This window comes from Falco cherrug, chromosome 9 (assembly GCF_023634085.1).
Source record: "Falco cherrug isolate bFalChe1 chromosome 9, bFalChe1.pri, whole genome shotgun sequence".
Lineage (NCBI taxonomy): Eukaryota > Metazoa > Chordata > Aves > Falconiformes > Falconidae > Falco > Falco cherrug.
This window is the reverse complement of record NC_073705.1, coordinates 21,862,870-21,883,416: the sequence shown is the minus strand read 5'-3', so window position 1 is coordinate 21,883,416 and position 20,547 is coordinate 21,862,870. Positions and strand designations below refer to the sequence as shown.

The following is a 20,547-nucleotide window of genomic DNA, read 5'->3' as shown; positions in this document are numbered from 1 at the left end:
CATTGCTGGGGATGAAAAGAAGGAAGAGTGACTCTGTGTGTGCATGGTAAATGTACAGAGAATATATATAGAGGGTGGTGTGCTGTAGATTGTCTGGACAGGAAAAGCTCACTTCTGTAAGTACCTGTCAGATCTGGTCCTCTTCCACACAGTGATCTTAGCCTAAATATGATTCTAAAATGAGATTTTTGTTATATGAATAGTGGGTACATTCAGCTGTTAATGTTTTTTTGAATGTTAGTGTATAATTGCAACAGTGATACAGTATTCGCATCTTCTTTATAACAACAGGTTCACTCTTGCAGATTTATACCAAAGTATAAAGAAGTAACTGAAACAAAGACTATATCCATTTTTATGCTTGTTAAAAATTTTGGATATCTTCAAGTTCTTGGGGTAGTAGAGGGTATATATTGGAATTCAAGAAATATAAGTAAATACTTCCATAAAGCTCACATATCAACTGAAAGCTTTTTAAAGCAGACCTGTCAGTTTAAATTCCCTAAAAGTATTGTAGGTAAAATGGTATACATGTGCTGTATAATCCTATCCTTAGTAAATGGATTTGCAGCCTAAGAACTTCTATGAATCCGAATACTTGGATCCTTAGGCTGATTCAAGAAAAAGCATTTTAAAATGTAAAAGGATTAAGAACTTGTATTCCAGTGACTTTGTAATCAAAGGTTTAGCTTATTTTCTAACTAAATGCAAAAGCTGACATTAGGCTGGCAATTTCCAAAATCCAGGCTGAAGAAGCTTCAATCTTCTATATATAGATAACTTTTAGATTTGGTGTTTAAAAAGTAGCTATTTTATTAAGCTAGTTATTGGAGGGGGGGAAAATGTCAAAACTGAAATGTCAAACTGAACTAGTGTGTCTCCCTTGGTCAGGGGGTGAACTAGCGTATTTTCACTCTGGATTTGACTCCAAACTCCCTAAGGTACTTGAGTGCTATTTGATGGGAGGGTACAGCCTGCGCTGTGCTGGCTGCTTGCGGCTCCTGGTCGGAGAAATCAAGGGAAAAGGGGCTCTGCTTCATTTTTGGCTAGATGGGATGCAGAGGTGGAGCAAAACGACCTCTTGTAGACAGTTATGCCTTGATCTGCCTCTGGTGGCTGGTAGTGTTTTGTACAGCCTGGTCCATATCTGGTACCTTTTTTTTGGGAATACACATGTTAAAGTACAAATGCAGGTGTGGTTTTATGAACGTGGACACAAGTGAGCAAATTCACAGATCAGAATAAAACTCTTTGTGCAAGTGTATAATTTATTTACTTAATGTACTTTATTTGCCTTAATTTATATAGTCACTAGAACTTTTCCCCCCTGACTTGCAGAATCGAACTCTACAACTCGAGAAGAATTACAAAGCAGGTATGTTTATTGCGGCACCGGCTGCAAGGGGCATTGCCTCTCCTAACTTGCACACCGTTTCAACAAGCAGTCCTATATTTATTATACAAAGTCATGCATATACATAAGGTTTCCGAACATTCAGAATCTCCTCCCTCTGGTGCCTCTTCAAGATGTACGTTTCATCTTCTTGGGCAGTTAGCTGAAGTTCTTGTTTATCTTTGCATACATGAGTAGTCTTGGTAATTTAATTTCTGTTATCTTAAAACATCTGCTAGCTAGAGATTAGTTCTTCCTTATTGTCCGCTCTGAGCATGCCAAGCTAACACATGCCCACTGGGCTGGCTTTAATCTATATCAGCATGATCCCCCCGGCGGGGGATCCACCTTCTTTGGGGTCGGGGCCATTTGAGAAGGAAGTCGCTGATCTATTTCTATCACAATTATTATACCCTAGAGCGCGTCCTGGTCGGAAGGCTCCTTATTTACATTCTTTTTGAGCTCAACTACATTGGTACTAACTGTCCCTTCTCAAAGTGCTAAGTGCTGAGCTCCCGCCCTTCCTTCTTTCTCGGGTCTTAATGTTTCTGTTATCTATGCAGTTTCTAAGCAGAGTTTTAGGGTTTTTTTCACTATAATCACTTCTTTAATTTCTTCCCTTAAGTTCTTTATCAAAGTAGCTATATTTTTAAATCCCATTTTTTAAAGTCTTTTGTCTCATAAAACAATGAATGAAGTATCAGCTTCCCAACTGTGTATTTTGAGATGCTGTAAAATATGTCTAGTCTTGGGACTAATTTTCCTGTATTTGGAGTTTTCTGTGGCTATTTTTTCTTTTTCATTTTCTTTTTCATGTATCCATAAAAGTGTGTTCTAGTTTTTTGCAGGTTTGAATAAAAGCTTATTTTGGGAATGATTCAACAAGTCCTCTGTCTCTTCTTAGGCTGATGATAACCCTTCAGCTTCCTTACTGAAAAACAAGCCATGCTAGAATTGGTTTGAATTTTTGCTTTAACTGTAGTAAGGTCGAGTTTAAGGACCTACTAACAGTCCTGTGTACAATGCTGTCCTCAGAGCATTGAGGTCAGGAGTGACTGACACCCAGATTAATGATTTAAGAGCACCTTCTGGTAACTAATCCAAGGCCAAAAAAAATGCCTGCTTTGACTGTGGGGTGCATGTCTAGCAATGGTATCCAGAAGTATACCCTGAAAACGGGGTCTATATGTTTTGTACAGAAGAATATACTAGAACGCAGTTTTCTTTTTAGCCTTTCTGCTCTAGAACCTCTTCCCCCCATTCCCCTCATCTTCTACTTGTTGATCTCTTCTGTTGTTTCTAAGCATTGCAGATGCTCATGCTAGATAAAATCTAACAAAAGAGTAGCAAACTGCCAGAAATCGAGGTTCAGCTGTGGTCTTAGGTGATGTAGCTCTTTTCATGAAACAGAATTGAATGTTCTTTTGTCAGTAACTCCACTTGGACCTGTTTCAATTTGTAACATTTTGGTTCTGGAAAGACCTTGTTTGGAAGCAGTCACATATGGAAAGACCACTCAGTTCTAATATGTATTTCAAAATTATTATAGAAGGTTTAAGGTCAACTGGAAGTTTAAGATAAGTCTTTTCCTTTGATTTGTTGCTGATGTTAAGCTATTAAGCTTGCGTGAATTAATCTGTGGAATTATTTTCTTTAAAAGAGAACTGATTCAGTGTTTATCAATACAAAAATCAGTTTTGCATCAATGTTAGCTGATCAATAAGAACTTTAAGAGTCATAAGTTACCTGAGATAGTAGCACAAATGCCAAACAAATTGTAGTCCACAGACTGAGAACTGAATAAAAGTAATATTAAGACTTGATGACGTTGTTGTGAGGGATTTCTTTTTATCTGGATTCTAAACCAGTTTTGGAATTCTGGATGAATACTGCTTTCAGATCACGTTGGTAACACAGAACCTTGCAAGGAAATTTTGATGAGTTTTCCTTTATCCAATAAAAATTAAGAACATTTATTGCAGTTTGTGTGGTTTTCTAGGGTTTAGAAGGAGAATTGGTTTTCTTAGTTTGTCATGTCTGCTCACTTATTTTTACCTGTAGCAAAGCTTTCTGAAAAGCAAAGCCAAGCTTCCAAAGCATTTAAAAATAAATTCTTTACTCTTAATTAAAACCAACCAACTGAACAAAATGTTTATTATAATGAAATTATTAATGATAAGCAGTACCTCCTATGTCAGTGCATGCCTGTTTGGAGTAACAGACAGGAAAGGTAGTCGAGAAACTATCTAGTGAAGCAGGTAAGGCCATGTAGGCAAGGAAAGTCAATTATATTTAATTTAAACAGGATTGGTTTCAGTTGTCGTCCTTGCTGCAGTTATAATCTTCCTTCAGCTAAATACATTCCTTTCAGATGTCTCTCTTCTGTATGGAAACCAGCCCACTTCTATGTGAATTTGCTATGTAGTCCAGTTTGGTTTAAGCCAATCAAATACAACAATAGTTAATCTCATTTTGATGTATCTTTCAAAGGTCCTTTTGTAGATACTCCATCAATGCCAGGAAAGGTAGTTTGTGCTGGATTGTTGGATGACTTGTTGAGTGAGGTTACCAGGGCAACTTAGATTTCTGTTTAGATACATTGCAAGGAACAATTAAACGACAGTTGAAGCAGTTAAATGCTGACAGGCATACCGGATGGCACCTTTGTAAACTGATATATTAAATAATGAAAGTGTCTCTTTTGAATGATTCTGTTTCAGTCTACAGTTACTGAGAGTTGGGGAAGCTTCTCCTACAGCATGACCTGTGGAGGGTGTGCTGCTAGTACTTCTTCTTTGGCATACAATTCGATTGATGAAATCCAAGACTGGCAGCATCAACCCATCCTTCTGGTTCTCTCTGACCATTCGGCTGCATTGAAACAATTCTCTGCTCTAGTGGATTTTGCTACCTGAATCATCACTTCTCTAAGCCTTAGGGTCACTGCTTTTTTCTGACCCCATTTCAGAGTGATTGCTTGCCTTCTCATTTCTTTTCCTCTACTTGTTTCCAGCAGCCTAATTTTTGCTGGCGTTGGATTTCAGTGTATGGCTTCATTGATTCCTGCTGGCTTTTGGGCATTATGCTGAAGCTCCTCTCAGTGGACAGGTATAGTTTCAGTCTATACTGTCTTGATGAAGGGTGGCTCCTTGTTTCTAATCTATTCTACTTTGCATTTGAACTCAGCGATAAAAGATCAACAGCAGCTCTGAGAGCTTTTCCTAGCAGAGTTAGATGGTCAGTCTCTGAGAAGTGGGTGCAGCATGTTATCCTGGGAGCAATCCCAACAATTTCTGCTCATGAAAGATGGTTCTATGCTGCCTATATACTTTCATTGATAAGACAGGCTTGGCTGTGTATCTCACATGCCATGCCATATTCCTGTAAGGATAGCATGAATGGACTTGTGAGAGCTCTGGTCTTGTAGGTGCGGGTCTTGCTGTTGTACTCTGTTAAAGGTAAAGTGCGACATTCCGAGCAATGTTCCTCTGACCTGTATTCTCCTTTCATGGGAGACTGGGGGCAACAGCCCCTGTGACGAAATCCTGTATGTCCTTTTTCTCCATTCTTAGCTCCAGCTATGTCTTTAGAGCAACTGGCTGATACTGATCAGTGCCTTGGTAAGCTAAAGCAGAAGGGTTTTGGAAATCTCAGGAGAAACTCTTATGTTCTTGTTCATTGAGTTGGCAGTGTCCTTACCAAGACAGAATTCGAAGGGACCAAGTTTTCTGTTTCTGCTAAGAACATTTTCTGCTTAGTCTATTTAGAAATTCTAAAACAAAGTTTTTATGATTCAATGCCTGTGTGGTAAATAAACCCATGGAGTGTTACACTGAAAAACTTCAGAGTTGTATCTTTCATAATTACACTAATATGGTACCTCATTAAATCCTAAGCTTGTATAAGGCTGTGAATGGAGTAACATGTGCAGTCTCACTTGAGTTTTCTCATTAGAGCTACAGGAATGCACATGGCTCAGTTTGCAGGATGCAACCTGTTTATTTTCCTTGGTGTCTTTTTTTGGTGTAAAGCTTTAAAAATCTATATGGCACCTTTCAGAGACTCCCGTTAGTTTTGTGTTGAATATTGGTAGTTTTTTCACTATTGTACTTCACTGAAAAAAAACAAAACTGAAGTAAGAAAGAAAATATTGGAAAAATAAATCCATTACCATGATTCAATTTTTTTCTTGTATTCTTTTGTGTGGATAGCAAAAATAACAGCAATACCTTCTCCCAAAACCCAAACAAAATTGCTCTGCATGTAGCAGAAGGGTCTAAGACTTGTATGGTTTTGATGTCAGGATATTTCACAACAGCAGCTTTGGAGATGCAGGTCTTCTATTAACAGTTCAGTAAATAGAAGTTGCATTTAGCTCAGTAACTGGTGGATATAACATACAGTTCTGTGTGAGCCCCTGTCTTTTAACATTTCTCATTGCTACCTGCAATTGTTCTTGGTGTTTCACTTCAGTTGAGAGCCTATGAGCTGAAACCTAAAATAGATAACAAGTTTTGTTTGTAATCTTAAACTTCAATATTTCATTAATTCTGGTGATTTTTACATTTAAATAAAGAACAAATTACAGGTTAAATGGATCTTCCTCCTATCCCCCCAAGAAATCTCAAAACCAAAAAAACCACTCAACAAACAAACCTCCCTGCAACACCATCAACCAATGTGTGAAATGTTTGATTCTGTGAAACTGGCAGCTGGAATAGTTCGGACTCAAAATATTGTAGTCTGTCCTTCCTGATATCCCTTCATCCACTTCTAGAGGGAGTATTGGAAGTTGCTAACAGTATTATGACTTACCCCTGAACTAAAAAGTCAAACAGAAAATAGGAGTGAAATGACATCTGCCACAAATGATGTGTTCTAAAATGATGCTTTTTTTTTTACTGGTAAGTAACAAAATCCCCAAACAGGAGTGCCTTGAAATACCCCAGAGACTTGAATGCCATTATTCCATTTCTTTACAGCAGAGGGAGGGATGTGCTCTGTATTTAAAGCTAGTGTAATGTCCTGATAATTACTTTCTGACTTTTGTGGCTATAGTAAGTGAATTATCTATATAATTATCTAAAGAAAGTACTTGAAACCTAGTCAACAACCAGCCCTTTGAATTTATTAATCAATTAAGTTTTTAAAAGAACTATTATCTCTTATCTCAATGTTTGTACTGTCTGAGGTTGTGTTCAGGGACTGGGAACCTCCTGAGAAGTAGCATGTGTGCTGATGGGAGGTGGAAGAGGGGAAGAAGGAGCTGCTCTGTGTATGTGTGCATGTGTGTGTGTGTGTGTATATATATATATATATATACAAAAAAAATAAAAACAAAGAAATAGAGTGAGGATGCTGAATTAAAGTGTTGAAAACCAAACAAATCATAAACAATATAAAATGAAACAAACTTCTGTTAGTGTAGTCTTGGGGATGCTAAGAGGTGCTTGATGTCTTTGGTTTTGTTTTGCTTTGGAGTGTGTGTGTGTCAAAGTTTTTACTGTATTTTAATAATTTCAGATTACAGCTAGTGGGGAGCTGGTGCTTGCAGCCTTATGGCAGGAGGTAGTGTCCTGCCAGGAGAACTCTGTCCTTAAGAAACATGCAGGTTGCTGGTTAGGTATTAATCAATCTCAATGACTGAAAGGTAGAAATCGCTGCTTCTTGTTGAGCACAGATGTTTATTAGAAACTTGACAATAGACAATGAGAAATTAAGGAGTAGGTAACACACTGGATTTAAAGCATTTGGCTGTTACCTCAGGAAGCTTAAGTTAAAACCCTGAACTAGGTCACAAATGAAAATGGGATTTATAGTGATGTACAGTGGAAAAATAGCAGTGCATTACCTTTTTGCCAAGTACCTCAGTCTGTGTTGTCTATATACTTTGGGTCCCACATCTTAAGATACTTCAGCATGTTTGGTTAACTGTAGTAGTCTTACAAAATATGTATACGTGGCTCAGTATATAATGTATACATACGTATGTTTAAAGTATATACAAATACATAAAAATTCCTAAGTAACTTTATCCTTCACTATTGTCAATATTGTGAATAAATCAAACCTGTAGACAATCTTACTTTAATGTAGAAACTACTTGGATTGAAATCAATTTTAGGCAGCAAACATGGAGTGAAAGACATTAACAAAACTATATAAATAATATGGTAGAAAATATACTTAACTATGACACCTGTGGAAATGTAGGGCTGCCTTGTAGAAAACAAAGCCTAGAGAAAAGAGCTTTAGCAATCAAAGAAACTTAAATGATAACTTTTTTTCAACACTAGGGATTACAAGGATAATGTGCTACTTCTGGATAATCTTAAAGTACCATAATCTATTCAAGTACAAAACTTTTCTGAATGAAATAATAGCTATTAATGTGGTAGGAAAAAGTAAGTAATAGGACAACTTCAGTCTGGCAGTGTGTGGTGGTTTTTGCTTCTGTTATTTATGTCTTCATTATCATGGCAACGTTTGGCCATGAAAAGAACTCCTGGCTGAAATGAACATTATAAAAGCTGTGTCTCCTTAATTCCTGGCAGATTCTTTTGTAATTCCTGTTTGCTTCTAATAATAGCTGCCTGGATGGATATATGAGAAACCTTTGGAACTGATTTTGATATTCTTCTTAAACAAGACTGAATAGTCAGAAATATTTCAAACCTTACTCTTTTTCTGAGAAAATGAGTGACCATGATACAAAACTGTGAGTGCAAGAAGCTCAGTTGATGAATTGGGTAGATGGTTTGCATCTTACTCGGAAAAGGACTTGTTTTTATGTAGCTTTTTAACCTTTTGGATTTTATATCTGAAGTAGCATCTTCAGCCATAATTAAATGAGATAGAGAAACAGGGAAAAATATGATGTCTTGTGTTTGTATCAAATGCCAACTTGATTTTCTAACAATTCTAAATTTTAAGCATAGTGGCAGGGTGATACATAGGCAGAATTTTGGATGACACTATGAACTAGCCTGGGCATTTCTAATAGGGCAGATGTCTGTCTCATGATTTTGTCCAACCACAATACTAAAATAGCAAATACCAAATGTGTGTATTATTCCAGAGAAGAGAGTTGAAGCTATATTTCTTGAAGTTTTTTCCAGGTCAGTAGAGGATATTGTGCTATTTGCAGTATCTTTTAAAAGGCACTGATTTCCAAGTTGAGGCAAAGAGGATCACTGCCACCTGGAAAATATTGGCAGGATTTGAACTGTTAATTGGTGTGGCAATTCTGTAGAAAGTGCGCAGTTCACTGTTGAACTCTGTAACATTGACTCAACTCCACTCTATTCTGTAGACACTTTCCATAAATATTACACTTAAATCCATCTGTGTAAAACTACATAGCATAAAAACTTTTTTAGTTGTTGATAACTTCTAAATGACTGGGGGGTGATATAATATTTAGTAGTTTTGGTTTCTTAAAATGTAACATAACAGCTCTCCTCCCTTTCTCCCAAATGGTAAGGTTTGCATTTAGAAAGTATTTTCTGACTTCAGGTTAAACCTTGGAAAACCAGGTCAATGACTTTTCATTAAAATATGTGTATCTGAGTACATATGTTAAACGGCTAAACTGTAATCTCTAATAATCTCAGTTTTGTTCATCTCACAGATACAGAATCAGGTGCTTTCAAAGTTGTATTAAAAAGTTGTTTCCTGATGGAAATCTACTATATTTATTAGAGGAGGAGTAGTGGCACAATGAGAGCTATAGGTAAGGAACATTTTTTTCTGAAGATAACCCAAGTAATTTGTTAAAAATCTTTGTGTGTGTTTTTCTTCTCAACATTATGTGAACGATACTATTCAAAATGGCTAAGAGTGCACTGAGGAGTAATAATGCATTTAACGACAGATTTCAGAGCACTGATTTATTTTTCCTTGCTACATCTCTCTTCAGTCAGCTTCCTCGCATTTATTGTGCTGGCTGTTATTCTCCCTCATACTGTGTTAGTGTCTTGGCAGACCAGATAAGCCAGATTTTGTTAGGCTTTGCTGTCTGTCTTTTTTTTTTTTTTTTTTTTCTTTTTGAGATTTGAGCCCTTTCAAATATTTGCTTCACTTTATGGAGAAGTTCTGTTATTCCAAAATCTGGGTTAATTTACAGAGTTATAAAAATAAACAAATACTCCATACCAGTAGAGAAAATGGTGTGTTTCTTTGCTTGGATTTAAGGCAATCAGCATTTGGATTGTTTTTTTAGATAGTTATGGTTTATACTTGCATATTTTTAAGAATATATGTATATACTCAGAAGAACGATCTGAAGATAGAAGCCATCCTGGCTTTTTCAAGACCTGTGCTATGAAGCTACACTTTCAGTGGTGTTGCTACTCTTAAGTATCAAGCTGTTAAATGAAAACAGTCCGGTCATTTGTGCAATGAGAATCATTAATGTGCTTGTTCTTCACCTTGTCTCTTGGCCTCTGTTCATCCAAAAATCTGTTATTTGTTTTGTCACACCCCCACCCCACCCCCCACCTTAAAATAAAACGTTTTGATATGCTGTTGCTGGAAAATAATGGGAAATTCTCTCTATGTGTAGAAAAAGTAGAAAGCCCTTTTCTATATGCATGTCATTATTTTTCCTTGGATTTTAATATTAGAACCGGGAGGAAAAGGAAGACCTTGTGTGTTTGTACCTCTAATTATCAATGCTGATGTCTGGCAACTGACTGGTTTTAACCAATGCAAAAAAAGGCACTGTGTAGTAATTGGTTGAATGACTAAAGTTAATGCAACTGTCATGATGGGGACCTTCTACATATCTGCACTTGAGTTTTAATTTTTGTTAGTGCTTTGTAAAGTGAATGAGTAATGAGTATGGGTAATAATTAAAAAAACATAATTGACATAGTGTAATGGAAAAATGGCTGTTATGGAAAATGTAGGAGTTTTTTAAAGATCTTTGTGATAAATATACACAAATGGAATTTCACCATTCCTCGTGGAGTCCATTGATTTTATGTAGGATTTCTCACTATGCAGGTGGCCAAGTATTACCATCTTTTAAGCGAATGCTTGTCACAGAAGCAAAAATAGATTTTCCTACTGAGAAAGTGATTATAAATGAAACTTGCCATGCAGCAAGTTCCAGATCATGCAAACTGTATTGATCCCATATAATACTGCCTGAAAAACGTCATACTGATGGCATTGGATTTGGATTTCTACACTTCAGTAGGCATAATTAACCCCAGTATGATGAACTAGAGCAATACCAGTTTGTTCCTTCTGTGGAGGAGGTTAGCAGTCACAGGGAATTACAGGTTGTATACAAATCAGCATGCATAAAGGCAGTTATTCTGCTACTTACATACAGGGGAACTGGATACATTAAGGACATGAAATAGTAATTTTTCTCTGGTTGCTATGCTGTTCAACCTACAGCTGGAGTGGTAGGTATGATTTTGAGATGCAGATGAATTGGAGAAGTTCTAGAGGAGCGAATTCTAGAAAATGACATGTGGGGAATGCTAAAGTGCTTAATTCAGAGAAGAAAAGCCAGAAGGCAGATGTTTGTAAAAGCTAAGTGGAAAGAGGAAGGGAATTGCCTGTTTTCTGTAGGACAGGAAGCAAATGTTTAAGTTAAACTTAAGAAAAAAAATTGTTAAACATTTAGAAAAACTTTTTAATAATAAGGATAAGTCAATACCAAAATAGATTGTGCGAGATTGTCCACTTTATTCTTGAGTGGAAAAAATGTTGTTGCATTGTAGTCTTCATTTTACTTTTCTAGGATTTTTGGATTATTTTGGAGCCTGGTTTTCTTTAAAATAAGTTAGAGGGAGGAACTGAATACTTGAATGAAGAGGGACATTTTACAAAATAAACTATTACTTTGTTAATGGATAGAGTGAGGCTTATTTAAGAGCATGCCTTTGATTAGTTGGCATGTGAAAAGTTGTCATGAACATGCTTGCTGTTTCTAAATATGCTGCCTTCTGTAAATGCAAAGCACTACAAGTATAAGAGTGTGATTGGCATATGCAAATGGTTTCTTAATTTATTAAATATTCCTCTTGATTAGTCATTGAAAAATAATTAGAACTACAGTATGTTTAGTAATTCTGTTTTATTATATGTTGTGGGGGAAAAAAAAACCACAGCAAGATTCTGCAATTAATGTAAAAATGCAGGAAAATCAAATGCAGATTCTTAGAATTTTTGTCAGGTGCCAGTCAATACTTTATGCCTGGAAAATAAAAATCTGGCTTTGTGGGTTTTTCAGATCTTCCTTTGAAAAAACTAATAAGAAACCTTCTTAGTCTATCACTTAAAATTTTGGTATGAGAAATGGCCTCTTGATCTCTTCTGTATTTCTTTTTGATATCATATTGCTCGCTGATTCAGGTTTCTGTAAGGTTGTCCAAATTATTTTTCCTTCTTTCTTAATGTGTTCAGCTGATCTTATCTGGGATATCTGAAGAGCCTTTCCCTGCTGTAAAGGTTAGGCACAAGCTCTTGAGCTAGAATAATTGCTTCTACTTGTATTTATGAAGGATTTGATCTTACAAGTTTGAAGCACAGTTATGGATACTCTTTTTTTTTTTAAATAAATTTTCATAAAAGATGAAAAGGTGATGGAGCAAAACTTTGCAACAATGGAGAGAACAGTCCTTGACTGACACAGAAATACTGATAAAGAGATGAATCCATATGGCAAAATATGCTCTGTATATTATATTCAGGTATATCTGAAGCAGAAATTGCAAAATAATCCAACATTCCATAAAATTCTGAATAGAAAAATGGCACTAAATGATATAGGGATAAATGAACCTCTTCACAACTCCTTCTTTTATTTAACAGTGAATATTTGTAATATTGTGAATGTGCCTTATGCTTTGTTTTTCCTAATGTACCTGTATTACAAATCAGACCTCCACCTGTCCATCTGCCAGCAGTTTTGTGGATCTTCATGTTCTGCTGATGACAGAAAACACCCAGTGACTTCTGGTTTAAATTATTTCCCCTTTCTGAATGATTTGACAATACTAGTCTTTTACAAGAAGATACAGGAGATGACATGACTGCATTTTCCACAGATCTATAAATATTACAACCAGGAAGGGCCATTTTAATAACTTGCTCTGATGTCTTACATGTTGCAGGCCATAGATTTCATCTGACTATTCCTTCATTTTGGACCAATAATTTCTGACTGAACTAGAGCATACTTTTTTCTTTTCTTGAAATGCAACAGTGTAAATTTAGTCTCTGAAGTGGTAAATATAAATGTCACCATTGTAAATTCTAACTCAATTATATTTGCCGTTGTTTTATAACAGTAGTATAGTCTAGGGAATATAGATATCTCTCTGTTGCATGTTTCAGTCGCCCTGTGTTGACTTCAGCCTTTAGCCCTTAACTTTCTGTTATGTCTGTCTTCTAGATGAAACAACCTGTAGTGCCATGTATCTTTCACATAAGCTATTAATGACTGATGAGCTTGATGAGTGACTAATCTGTCACTGATGCTTCTGAACGTCTTTTAACTGCTGTGCAGCATCCTGACTTCTTTCTGTAATTTGGTAGATCCGTTTTACGGTATATAGAGAAAGGAAATGTTCTCTTGGTGTGCGCCTCTAATTCTTTATAGGTTTTGATTATAACCCTGCCAACTAAAAAAATACGGTTGTGTTTATGAAAGCTAGGGTGCAATTTAGAATAACAATATAGAACATCGTCTGCTCCCCTGTGCATTTTGTTCAGAAAGCTGGAGTCTAGGTGTGATAAACCTGTGGTGCTTAAACAGACCACATAAATTGTTATGTTTTTCCTGTCATCCCTGAAGATTTCTCAGCAATGAGCTAGGAGTGGGGTGCAGCATGTAGGCATCGTTCTGGCTATTCCACTTTTGTGACTAAAGAATGTGTAGTCATGTTGGCTCATCTACATTTAGGTTATTTGATAAGATCACTGTTGATCACAGAGGAAAGCTTTGGCCACGAATACCTGGCTTTATATGATGGAGAATATTGCCTTTGATTTGGTAAGAGATTATGTGAAAGAAGTACTGCTTAGTTATGTGTTATTTATGGGATTTGGTATTTGATAACATTTGGAAGGAAAAAAGATACTTAAAAGTTCTCGGTATGAGTCAAGCAACTTTAAAGTAATACTACTCTGTCTTGCTATGTATTTATTTTAAATAAACAGCCCCTTTATTTTACTGTTTTCCACAACCATTATTACAAATCAATGTGATGCTCTTATTTATTCTTTACTTTTTTCAGCGAAGTGCAATGCTTCAAAGGCTATCTACTCTTCCAAAAGAAACTATTTATCAAAAGATTATCAGCCTGGGTGGCAAGGGAAATTGTTTGCACTTTATTAGTGCCAAAGGGCTGATCTAATAAAAACAACCCTTGTAAGTCACCTCCATTGCATTATACAGACACTGAGAAGGCAATGGTCATGACTGCAAATGAATACTTGCAATATTTCACACTTCTTGAAGCAAAAGAAATGTTCTATGGGCTGCTATATAAGGCTTTACATCTGTATATAAACCATATGACAGCACTAAAATTATTTTCATTGGCATTGTATGTATTACTGCCTTTAAAAAAAAAAAAAAAGAGACTTCAATCTAGTACAAACTCTCTAATATAAGAATATAAGCTCCTGTAATCAGCTTTACTAAGGTTCTGCTAGGGGCCCAGCACCAATATTAGCTTGATTTCAAAATCATTAATGTGCAACTTAGACCACTAAGTTATAGGTTGATACTGTGTTCAGTATTGTCTGAACAATGTAATTAATACATAAAGAAGACAACACTGAAAAACCTCTCTCTCGTGCATGTAAATATGAAAGTATATCTTTTTCATAAAGATGATATTTATCAACAAAAAGAAATATTATGAACTTTAACTGCATATGCCTTTTGCTTTCTTCAAGCGAAAGTTTTCTGTGGCCAAGCACTGGTTCACACGACAGCCCCTGGCAGGAGCATATTTAACCTTTTCCCATCGCCATCTCTGCAGCTTCTCCGGTCTGCAGCAAGGGAGGAGTGGGAGTTACCAGCCTTGCTTCTCGTCACTCATGGCTTTGCTTGTGAGCTGCACCAGCATTTGTATAGCGCTTACCAGGAAACATTTCTTTTGGGGAGCAGTATACTGCAGCATTCAGACCAGCTCAATGTATTGGGGTTTATTTTTTCTCAGCTGTCAGCTGACTGAGTACGTGGGGGTTGGTTGTTCTTATTTTTTTTCCCTCCAGTCTGTTGCGTGTGTTACCAGCTGTTTAACTGCTTTTCTTATTTCGATTCAGAAACACAAAATACGTTATTCATACTGATTTTATGCCTTGAAAATGTTTTGAAGTACAATTATTTGGACAGCTCCCCATATTAGAGAACTTTCTTTGTCCCTTTACAGAAGATCTTCACCTGTAGTTTTCATGAAGAGGAATGAAGTTGGGTTAATTAGCATTGATAATACACAGCTGTGGGCTGGCTTCAGGGGCGGTGGGTTGGCTGGTGTAGACGAGGTGCAGCTGTGGCTGGCTCTGTTAAGAGGTTGGGCAGCCAAGGAAGAGAGAGAGGAAGAAACAAGAGGAGAGAGAGTACATGCACTGGATGAGACGAGGAGAAGGCAGCAGAGGGACTGGCATGAAGAGTTTGCTGGTATGAGATGGTAAGGCCTTGTTGCAGTCGACTAGTTTGGAGAGTGCTGCGACAATCTTCATTTAAGCCACCAGGGATTGGGACAGGGTGGCTTACAGTGTGCCTAACAAACTGATGCTGGTTCTTGCAGGACAGATGTAAAACCAAAGAGTTTGTGTAGACCTTGTCTCATAAATTTTTCTTTCTTGCTCTGTTGTTATTTCCTTTCCACGTGTTTATAGTTTTATGTTTGGGATTACAGACCTCTGTTAATAAGTATGCAATTAGTGTTTGATAGGAATTCAAACATAAACAGTTTGCAGTGGAACGTGGTAGTGAATATTTTTATAATTGGTGTATACAGCTTCAAAGACAGTAGGATAGCAGATACTAAATTCTTGTTCAGCTAGACTTCTGGAGAGAAAATTTAGCTGTGACTTGGTCAGCTTTTTCAGCATTGCCTCTGGACTTAGATCTAGTCTATTGATTTATGAAAAAGCCTGGCACAAAACAGAAAACCCCCACTGCTGCTTTTTTTCCTTTTGTGATACTTTATCTTTCCATGCTATAGTGAAAAAGTTGAGTGTTTCTGAGTATGTATTTATAGTTATCATTGTTGTAACATTTTGAAGAGTAAGATGGTTAGTTTTCCCAGTGGAGTAAGGCCACCAGAGATGTGTGTTAAGGCCTGAACTGTAGAACGTAATCATAAAAGATGCAAAAAATGGGATAAATTAGTGAAGCTAGCATGCTGAAGATACTAAGCTCTTTCAGAAAGCTTTTATGTTAATAGATTATTGAATTTCATCTGCTATTTTATCACTCTGTATAGATTAATGTGAAGTAATATAGATGGATGGAGGGAAAAGGTTCTATTTCTCCATTAAATGAATTTCTATATGTAATGAATCTTGAACTATCTATTATCACTCAGAAAAAAGTTATAGCAGCTAGTGGTGTTTAAAATGTCAGTATAGTAGCTGTTGAAAGAGCAAATAAAATTTTAAAATGGGAATAGAGTACGGTGTGGAAATCATTATTTTGCTACCGTACGGATTCATGGTTCACTTGCATCTTGAATACAATATGCAGATCTCTGTGTTGCATCTCAGAAAGGGTATAGGAGAATATAAAAGATATATGAAAGGCAGTGAGCAAGGATTTCTCAGGTGGGAAAAGGAGCAGTGGAGAGAAGGGAGGGAAACACCACAGATCATTATATGTTGAGTGGGATAAAGCACGTGAATAAGGTACTGTGGTGGTTCGTTGCATCTGATACCAGACCTAAGGATGTCAGATGATGGCCAAGAGGTAGATCAGGACAAAAACAGTTGAGATGTCTCTTCATATATGTGTGGAAATCATTCCTGGAGGATGCTCTAGATACTGAAAATTTACGTGAGTTTACGTGGGCAAGCTCCAAGAAGAAGCATTAACTCAAAACCCAACACAAAGGCACAAAGACACTGGCTGAGAGTGTCCCTGAGCTGGAAGTCATTGGGAGCGGTGTAACGCTGTGGGAAGTGGCTGTATTCAGATTCTTTCCTGGGTATGCACTGTAGGCTGCTGTCAGAGGCAGGGTGCTGGGCTGCATTAGCATTTTGATCTGACCTTTTATAGCTGTTCATATACATTTTATTTAGTTTTTGCATAGTTCAGAGGTTTTGCTTTTCAGTGCCTCATTACTGAACAAGAGGGACAGGCTGGCAGGTATGCTTATTTAAATTTATAATTTATGCCTTAATTTCTCTTGATCTAGAACAGTTTTCCCACTGCTGTTGCGGTCTTATTTCAGAAGTAAGATGTAAGGCAATGGCAAAAGAAACAAACAAAGCAAAATACTCTCAAACAAGAAACCCTTTATGCCGGCTCCGATCCACTTTGTGTGAAGGATGATTTACATTATATGTAGTATTTAGTTGCTACTGAACTAGAAAAATTAGATGACTTGTGATTGTCTAGGGGAAGAAAGCAAACCAATGACACAGAATAATCAGCATTCTAGTTTTTATGAGCAAAAATAGTGTGACGAGAAATATAAAGAAGGACTTGACCCTTTCCCTCACGGCCAATTTTCTTTCCATCCAGAAAGAATCTATTGGCATGTTGATGATGTGTGTTCTATTGTGTTGTTTCTGGTTTATTACAGCACTGTTTTTTCTCTTGTAGGTTAACAGAACCGTCTGGATATTTAACAGATGGACCAATAAATTATAAATATAAAACTAAATGTACCTGGTTAATTGAAGGATAGTAAGTATTTATTTTCATAGCTTAAATTTTCTGACAGGTTGGTACTGTGTATTTGAGATCTAAAGGACTCCTCAAGTTGAAACTGCATCTGGACACAATATAAACAGTTCTTGGTTTTTTTTTTTGTTTGTTTTGGTTTTGTTTAAATGTTATAAAGATTAAAAAAAAATACTATTGAAGTAGGATTTTTCAGGATTGCTCAATGTTGGCCAAATTCCATTCCCATTCAAACTGCTGGCAAAAGTTAGGCTGACGTTGGAATTTGGCCAGTGCTGCAAGCTCTCAAAACCCTGTGGTAAATTTGTTGCCCATTTGAGTAACTCTACATAAGTTCCAAATGTGGTTATGGAATCCTATTATTTACCTCATTATCTTACACATTTATCTTCTTTATCTCATAAGTGATAAATCAGAAATAGCTTTGAGTACAGAATTCTTCAGTCTAATGACAATTATTCATTTACATGTTACTCAAAAGTTAGTGCTTCTGTAAAGTATTTTATTTTCTATTCTAGTTTTCCTTGTGTACTTAATTTTAAAATCATATTGTGCCCACAGTTTGTGCAGTTTAGATGTCTTGTGTCTGTTGCTAATTTTTCAGTTTATGCAGCACAGAAACACACAGACATGCACAAAGAAATAATGCGATATATGCACTAATACAGCTAACTGTTAAAGTCTCAAATTTGTTAAATTTCATCGGGACGTTTTCCACCAGCCTATGGGTTGTGATTCTGCTGAAGAATTTAGTTAGGTCTGCGTTCTACTAGTGTTCTAGAATAAAATTGCCTGCTTCTGTGTTTCCGTATTGTCGTAATCTGTTACCTTCCATGTCTGCTCTGTCACCATAGTTCGGTAATGATCTATCTGACCTATTTTTGGTATGCTAATACACAAATAATATTTTAAGCACAACAGCAAAGTAGTTACGGGTAGTTTGCAAAATCTTTTAAGTAGCAGCTTCAGTATCTAGATGACTAAGCTATAGCTGAATATGTTTATGGTATAGGTAAGCAACTTTTTTCCCCAAGCTAGCTCAGGAATATTTGCACTGCACTACACTATGCTAAAGTGGAAACATGCCTCAGGACTGTATGCAAACTCTCCTTTGAAGCTGGTCTTCGCTCTGTTCCTCCTCTTTGCAGGAGATGGTAGAGTGGGTAGCTGGAGGAAACAATATGCTGCACAGTATGTGGAAGAGTAACATAACGCAAAATGTCAACACACAAGGAAGCCACATATGTATAAAATACTCTCAAAAAATGAACAAAGAGCTTTCTCCAAATGATCTTTCACAAAAAAACCCAAAAACAAACCACCACCCAAAAACCCCAACCATGTTTTCCAAACTGACAAACCGCATTCAAGCCTGTTGGGGGAGCGCGGTGGGAATAAAATGAGATAAAAGAAAATAATCAGTATGTTGCATGGAATGTATTTAGGAGTCTGCTAGTTTTGTTATATGAGAAAATTCCCTTTTCAAAAACCTTACTATCCCTATCTGCATCTCTACGAAAACCTGGTGAAATGTGACTCCCAGGTGTTGGGGAGAGGGAAGGAAAAAAAAATACCTTGCACTAATATTGCTTGCTATTTTTAATTTTTTTAAAAGATTTTTATTTTCAGTAACTAGTATAATACTGGAATGAGGATGTCTAGGTGATTTTGTCTTGAAAGACACTTTGAACCTTATAGTACTGACATTGCAAAGTAAAACTAGTATATTAAAATGGGGTATTTTAATTGCTCTAAATCTGTGGTTCTGGATACTGATAAAACCTAGTGAACTTAAATCTCTTGTTAAATTTAGGTATTATTAGACTTGGACAAAGATGTTGTTTTTAAAGTTTTCTAAGATAGTGAAATATTTGCTTGCCCTAAATTTTGTTATTTAACTCTTTGGAATGTTTAGTTAGTGCTCAAAATGTTTTAATAGAATTATACTGGCATTATCAATTTTGTTGCAAGTTCTTATGAGCTCAGTACTTCTGTAAATAATGTTACATCAATGTTCTTTTTTTTTTTTTTTTTTTCAGCCCAAATGCAATACTAAGATTGAGATTTAATCACTTTGCCACAGAATGTAGTTGGGATCATATGTATGTTTATGATGGAGATTCAATATATGCACCTTTAATAGCTGTATTTAGGTGAGTTTATTTATTGGCCTTTTAGTCCAAGAAGTCATGTATGAACAGTTTTAGTTTGCAGGGGAAAAAATAACATTGGAGGCTTTAATTTGTTTAGTAGCTTGCTTTTGTTAATATTGTGGGAGCTTGTATGTAAAGTTATATTAGAATAAATTGCAAGACACTCCTCATTTTTTTATTTTTTTTTTTATTTTTTTATTAGGTGGTCATAGCATAAATCCTTTATGTGGCTTGTACTTACTGCTGAGAGTGCATGGAGTGTTAATGCTCATAGGCAGGCAATCAGAAATGTATTTACCAGTCCCTTCCAATACTGACTCCTGAGTTTTAATGCGTATTAAATGTGGCACTGGCCAATAGTGATCCTGCTTAAGGGAGAGTTGCAGTCTGTGACTCGGGCCAAGCTGCACTGTGTGTAAAGTATAAAAAAAAAAAAAAGTCACTAAATGCCTTCTAAGTTTCTGTATGAAGAATGAAGAGACTTGTTCAGGACATTTGATGCAAAGGCTATCTTAAGCACTGATCTTGTAACATATTTCCTTAGATTACTAAACTGGATATCGTTGTGACTAAGTCATAGAGGGTAAAATTATCAAGTTCTTCAAAGTCCTGGAGGAGAGCTCAAATTTTGCTATCAACTGAAATGATGGAATTTTTCCTTTTTTATGTTATCATTGCTTGTAAGAATTGCTACGCAACTAAATCTTTTCTCTAATATTTGTTGTCTAGAATCAAAGTATTACTTTGTAGCAAGGTTTAGAAATAAACATAAAATGAACAACAATAAACAGCAAGCATAGCAACAAATACTGAATAAAGACTACTTATTTGCATTTCGAATGGCAATAAACCATTGAGGTTACGAATTAGGTCCATACACTGCATTTCTTATGCGTCCAAGAGAGAAAAAACAGGTCATGTGATTTTTATCATTTTTTTCCTCCATTCCTGGACTTTGCCAAAATATTTTGGTTTGTTTATTCCTACCCTGCTGTTAAAACTTTAGGAAGCATTCCAGAAAGAATATTCTGTACAAGTGGGCTGTAGTTTATTAGAGAGAAGGCAGAGGAACCTAATCCTCTGAAGTCAGTAGAAGTTTTATCTTGGGATATCTATTGAAT

General features: G+C 36.2%; 1 protein-coding gene across 2 annotated transcripts in view; it reads left to right on the top strand.

Annotated features, from left to right (window-relative positions):
• The window catches only part of ATRNL1 (attractin like 1), a 525,452-nt gene that overhangs the window by 27,142 nt on the left and 477,763 nt on the right, over positions 1-20,547 (top strand). For both annotated transcript variants that reach the window (XM_027812182.2, XM_005443870.3), the window contains exons 2-3: positions 17,193-17,276; positions 19,313-19,426. In XM_027812182.2, coding sequence (XP_027667983.2) covers positions 17,193-17,276; positions 19,313-19,426 — 198 coding nt within the window. The remainder of the gene's footprint in view (positions 1-17,192; positions 17,277-19,312; positions 19,427-20,547) is intronic.